Source organism: Helianthus annuus, chromosome 3 (assembly GCF_002127325.2).
Source record: "Helianthus annuus cultivar XRQ/B chromosome 3, HanXRQr2.0-SUNRISE, whole genome shotgun sequence".
NCBI classification, from domain to species: Eukaryota; Viridiplantae; Streptophyta; class Magnoliopsida; order Asterales; family Asteraceae; genus Helianthus; species Helianthus annuus.
In genome coordinates, this window is record NC_035435.2 from 2,705,220 (window position 1) to 2,711,219 (window position 6,000).

Below are 6,000 nucleotides of genomic sequence, written 5' to 3' on the forward strand. Positions count from 1 at the left end.
AGAATGTACGCAAGGAAACCCGTCAACTCCAGCGCCATGATGAAGGGAACCACAAAAAGGTCCGACGACTAGAGACTCACATGGTCAACGGACCCAGGTACAGCGCGAAAGAGAAAGGCAAACGCCCTTATGAACCTTCTTGGCAAGAGCAGCAAGTCATATTTCCAGTAGTGCGCGGCGGACCTCGCGCCACACGTCCTGTGGTCATCACCGGCATAATCGGGCATTATGAAACTGACTACATATTCATAGACCCGGGAAGTACTACCGACATTATTTACGAACAGTGTTTCAATCAGTTGGATGAGGAGGATAAAGCGCGACTCGAACCTGTCGATTATCCTTTGTCTGGATTTTGCAACGAGATGGTTTTTCCTCTCGGACAGATCAGTTTCCCCGTCACGCTCTCTGACGGGAAACACTCAAGAACAACAAATGTGAACTTTATGGTAATGCCAGTGAAATCGAGGCATGATGTGCTTCTTGGGAGGGAAACACAAGGCGAGCTAAACATGGTGACGTCAACGCCTCATTCTGCGATAGGTCTGCCAAGAAAGAAGTAATGTCAACTGAAGAGCTGCGCCCAACAAAGGCGGCGAAGGTCTCCACGACCGAGCCAGAGAAATGGGTTTTAAACCGAAAATACCCTGAGCAGACTGTGACAATTGGCCACGCCATTTCGTCAGACATCAGAACACGTCTAAAGCAACTGCTGTTTCGAAACATGGATATATTTGCCTGGACACCGGCAGACATGACCGGTGTCCCGCGCAACATCACCGAGCATTGCTTAAACACGTACCCATCTGTCGAGCCAAAGGTCCAAAGAAGGCGCAGCCTAGGGGCAGACAAGACAAAAGCAATGAACGAGCAGGTATGTGAGCTGCTCAAAGCCGGGATCCTGCGAGAGGTAAGATATCAGAGTTGGGTGGCGAACCCCGTGATGGTCGAAAAATCAAATGGCGGATGGCGCATGTGCGTAGACTACACTGATCTCAACAAGGCGTGCCCAAAGGATTGCTATTCCTTGCCTGAGATCGATAAAAAAAATAGATTCTCTCGCGCCATACCGATGGAAGTGCTTTTTGGATTGCTATAAAGGATACCATCAAGTGCAGATGAAGCTAGAAGATGAAGACAAGACAACATTTAGAACAGATCTTGGAATCTTCTGCTACACAAAGATGCCTTTTGGTCTGAAGAACGCAGGCGCGACATATCAACGCTTGATGGACAAAACCTTCGCAGGTGACATCGGAAAGCATATTGAGGTTTATATCGATGATCTAGTGGTGAAAAGTCCCGAGGAGGACCAAATGTTAAAAGACATCGAAAAAACGTTCAACTCATTGCGCAGCGTAAATATGAAGCTAAATCCAGCCAAGTGTTCCTTTGGCATGGAAGAAGGGAAGTTTCTGGGCTTCATTGTCACAAACGGCGGTTTCAAGGTGAATCCAGAGAAGGTACAAGCTATAGAACGAATGCCCTCACCGAGAAACATCAAGGAAATGCAACGACTAGCCGGCCGGCTGGCCGCGCTAAATCATTTTCTCTCCAATCACGCCGCAAAGTCGTATCCCTTCATTAGCACGTTGCGCAATTGCGTAAAGAAGCAAGAGTTCAAATGGACCCCGGAAGCCGAAACAGCTTTTCAACAAATGAAAGCGTGTCTGATCGAACTCCCTACCCTGACGGCACCATTTGAAAAAGAGCCCCTTGTGCTGTACTTGTCCTCCTCGGATAAGGCAGTAGGGTCAGTATTGTTGGTAGACAGGAACGGAGTGCAAACCCCGATCTATTACGTCAGCAGGGTACTCACAGACCCAGAAACAAGATATTCCACAATGGAAAAGCTGGTTCTTGCGCTATTACACGCCTCCCGAAGGCTGCGCCGATACTTCACCGGCCATGTGATAACTGTGCTTACAAATTTCCACATTGGCACTATACTACAGAAGCCTGAGACATCAGGCAGGTTGGCGAAATGGGCCATTGAACTGGGCGGCCATAACATCTTGTACAGGCCGCGCCCGGCCATTAAGGGGCAGGTCCTCGCCGACTTCATCACAGAAGTGCCGGCCGATAAAATCAAGGAGTGCGAGCTGGTAGAGACTCCCGAGGAAGATACAACTGATGAAACTTGGATGCTTTACACCGACGGGGCATCAAATGAAGATGGCGCTGGAGCGGGATTGCGCCTGGTGAGCCCAGAGAACCACGAGTTTACTTACGCCATTAAGTTGGACTTCAAAAACACCAACAACGAGGCTGAGTACGAAGCATTTCTGGCAGGCTTACGCCTCGCCATCAAGATGGGAGCAAAAAACTTGCGCGCACATGTTGACTCACTCCTGATAGCCAGTCAAGTAAATGGCATATACGACGCGAAGGGAGAAGTCATGGCTTTATATCTGGAACAAGCGAAAGAATTGCTCCAACAATTCAAATCCCACAAAGTTATACATATCAATCGCTCAGAAAACAAGCCCGCAGACGCCCTGAGCAAACTCGCCTCGACTCCCTTTCAACATCTCGCCAAGGATGTAAGGATAGAGGTACTCAAGAACCCGTCAGTATTGCTACGACAGGTGAATGTGATCGAAACAGGGCAAACATCGTGGATGACCCCGATCATCCAATACTTGCAAGAGGGGCTGCTTCCCGAAAACAAAGCGGAAGCAAGGAAGATCCAAAACAAAGCCCTGCAATACGAAATGAACGGCGGTATCTTGTACCGAAAATCCTTCCTAGGGCCACTACTGCGCTGTGTGGACCCCCAGGATGCGAATTACCTGATAAGGGAAATCCACGAAGGGATTTGCGGCATCCACTCCGGACCACGGATGGTTGTCGTGAAGATCATGAGCGCCGGTTACTACTGGCCTGGTATGCATGTTGACGCAATGAAGGAGATCCGCAAATGTGACTCTTGCCAGAGGCACTCTCCAAAAACGCTGCGCCCTAAAAATGATCTTATCCCCGTATCCACCGCATGGCCCTTTCAGCAATGGGGAGTTGACATGGTGGGACCCTTCCCGGATGCTCCCGGCGCCGTAAAGTTCATCATAGTAGCGGTCGACTACTTCACAAAGTGGGTAGAAGCCAAAGCCCTTGCATCCACCACAGCTATGATTGTGCGCAAATTCATATGGGAGCACATCATATGCAGATTTGGCCTCCCGCTCAAGATCGTGACTGACAATGGCACCAACTTTGCTTCGGACGATCTTAAGAAATGGATGAAGGAGATGAACATCGAACACACTTTCACATCCGTTGCGCACCCACAAGGCAACGGACAAGTGGAAAGTGTGAACAAATGCATCGTCGAAGGGATAAAGGCCAGATTAGGAACAAGGCGGCGCGGATGGGTTGATGAGCTCCCAAGCATTTTATGGGCTCATCGGACCATGCCAAAGACGAGTACCGGCGAGACCCCTTTCAGCCTGGTCTATGGCTCAGAAGCGGTCATTCCGGCAGAGATTGGCCTGCCCTCGCCACGCATGACAACGATCAACGCAGTTGACAATGAAGCGGAAAGGCGCCTAGACTTGGACCTGTTAGAAGAAAGACGCGAAATCGCGAGAATCAGAGAGGCCAAATACAAAACCCAGCTGGAAAGGTACTATAACACAAGGGTTCGCATTTGTACCTTCAACCCAGGGGAATACGTCTTTCGCGACAATGAGGCATCAAATGCGGAACGACCAGGGAAATTGGCACCTAAATGGGAAGGCCCATATCTGATTCATGAGGTCCTGGGCAAAGGGGCCTACAGATTGCGCACCCTAGATGGTCACATCTTACCAAGAACTTGGAATGCGCAACAATTGCGCAAATGTTACATGTAATCTATTTCGGCCTTGCGCCATCTTTCAATTCAATACGCCGGCTACAAGCCATTAGCAATTATGTACGAAGGCCTAAGCGCCCTTTTCTGACTTGAATGACAACATACGACATGTTTCTCTATTACATTTTTTCGTTACAAATGCATGCTAAACTTTTGATTAGCGCGAAAACACTCCAGCATTTCAGGGTTGTTCAAACCACCTCCAAGGTCCTCCGCGAACAAAGCGCGAGACCGGGTGGATACCTTAGATACTTAAAAAACGCTTCCATTTATTCGAGCTAATTTAACATAAAGTTTTTATAGCAATGCAATAATTGCAACGGAAAAAACCAAAATGTTTCATTTCATTTAAAACTTGCGCAAATGCGCAGCATTGTACATAGTGTGAAGAAATTACAAAGGCACAAATGCCTATCAACCACCTATTCAACAAACTATCCTATTCATCGCGGCGATCATCACCATCATCATCGTTGCCGTCATCTTCACCATCATCATCGTTGCCATCATCATCACCATCACCGCCATCATCACCAGCTGGATCTTCGTCGGACAACTCAACGGTAACTGGTGGATCGAGGACCGCCTTAAGACGCTGGCACCAGTCGTCTTTCTTCAACGATTCGACAACCAACTCCATAATAGGAAAGGAAAGGTTGTCATAGGAGTTTTCAGCACTTGCCAGTGCAGCATCAGCATGTTCCGTCACTGAGCAATGACTTATGTCAAATTCCTGCCCAAGCATTTGCTCAACGTGATCGGCACACTCCAGATAGCCTCCCCGATGACCCACCGCACGCGCCGCATCTGTCAGAGCCGCTACGGCGCGGTCTAGCTCGCTCGCATTCAGGATGGAGTTGGCAACCTTCAACAAAAGAAAAAACGTTAAATATAACCCTTAACAAGATCAAAGCTTAAAAAGTACTCACCAGCACTACGCCGCGCGTGCGCATCCATTCAGCCTCCGAGACAAGCGTATCAACGATGCCTTGGGCCTCGGAGTAGTTTGTCTGGGCCACATTAAGCGCAGCAGTGCTGACAGCATGCGCCTCCTCAGCATCAGCAGCCTTGACCTTCTCAGCCTCAAGGTCAATCTCCAAAGACTCGCATCTGTCGATTTGCTCATTCAAGCGACGTTTGAGTTCCGCAATCTCAACGTCCTTGGCTTGGAGATCGTTGTCCTTGCTGGACAATTGCACCTTGGCTTCAGTCAGCTCAACCTGAAAATTGGCAAATGCCTTGAGAATTGACTTAAGAAATTTCATAAACAACAAAGGGAAGAGAGAAAGTCAATAGAACTAACCTCCATCTGCTGCTTGGCAGCTTTTTCACCCTGCGCTTCCTCCACCTTTGAGGTCAAGTCCGCAACTTTAGCCTCAAGATCAACGATCTTCTGTCGTAGCGCATAAGCACGATCGTTGTCTTGGGCGCATATACGCTTAAACTCGGCCTTCTCCTTGGCCAGTTGCTCCTCAACATTGTGGAGTTTTTTCTGCAGCCCCTCGCGGCCCCACTCTTCAGCCTTCTTGTCAGCCTCAAACTTGGCTCTCTCCTCACCAAACGCGGTTTTAGATTTTTCGAATTCAGCAATACGTTTCAGCATACGCTCGCGATAAGCCTCCCAGTCGGCGCGCTCCCTAACCATCGTTCACCATTCGCGAACTATTTGATGGTTGGCAGCACGAGCGTTGGCCTCACCAAGGATATAAGTACGATACAACATTTCGTGAGGTTTCGCCCTTTGCCGATGGACTTCAGCAGGTGTAAAGGAGTTCAGGAACCACTCGCGCGCAGGGCTGAACTCGATGAAAGTATCTTTCTGTTTTAAACTCCAGGGGGCTTGATGAGGAGCGTCCCCACGCTCTTCTTCAGTGTAAGTCTTGTAGTAAATATCCCCAACGGTGTCCTTCGCACCTATCACATTGGGGTTATAACCCCCAGCTCCACCAGAGCTCGCGCCGCTTGAGGAGAAGCGGCTGGAACCCTTGGAAGTAATAACAGGACCGGTGTTGGTTGGTTTGGTGACCTCAGGACCTGGAGATTTAAGAGGCTGATCCATAGCCTTTTTCGCCGATAGCTCCTTCTCCAAGGCCTGCTTCCTCGCCACTTCAGCCAACCTCTCCTGCTCCGCCCTCTGCTTCCTCTCC

General features: G+C 49.2%; 1 protein-coding gene across 1 annotated transcript; it reads right to left on the reverse strand.

Annotated features, from left to right (window-relative positions):
* Positions 1–4,105: 4,105 nt before the first annotated feature.
* Positions 4,106–5,498, reverse strand: LOC110928417 (myosin-6-like). The gene is made up of 4 exons (XM_035987385.1): positions 5,157–5,498; positions 4,783–5,073; positions 4,370–4,718; positions 4,106–4,131 (listed from the first exon to the last, which is right to left on the reverse strand). Exons 1-4 carry the CDS (start codon positions 5,496–5,498, stop codon positions 4,106–4,108), a joined length of 1,008 nt encoding a protein of 335 aa, XP_035843278.1.
* Between the last annotated feature and the right edge of the window lie 502 nt (positions 5,499–6,000).

Coding starts and splice junctions, on each gene's coding strand:
- LOC110928417 (XM_035987385.1), bottom strand. CDS start 5,498: ATGGTTAGGGAGCGCGCCGACTGGGAGGCTTATCGCGAGCGTATGCTG. Junction 5,074..5,156: donor CTGCCAAGCAGCAGATGGAG/GTTAGTTCTATT, acceptor GCCAATTTTCAG/GTTGAGCTGACTGAAGCCAA. Junction 4,132..4,369: donor TGGTGATGATGGCGGTGATG/GTGATGATGATG, acceptor ATGTTAAATTAG/CTCGAATAAATGGAAGCGTT.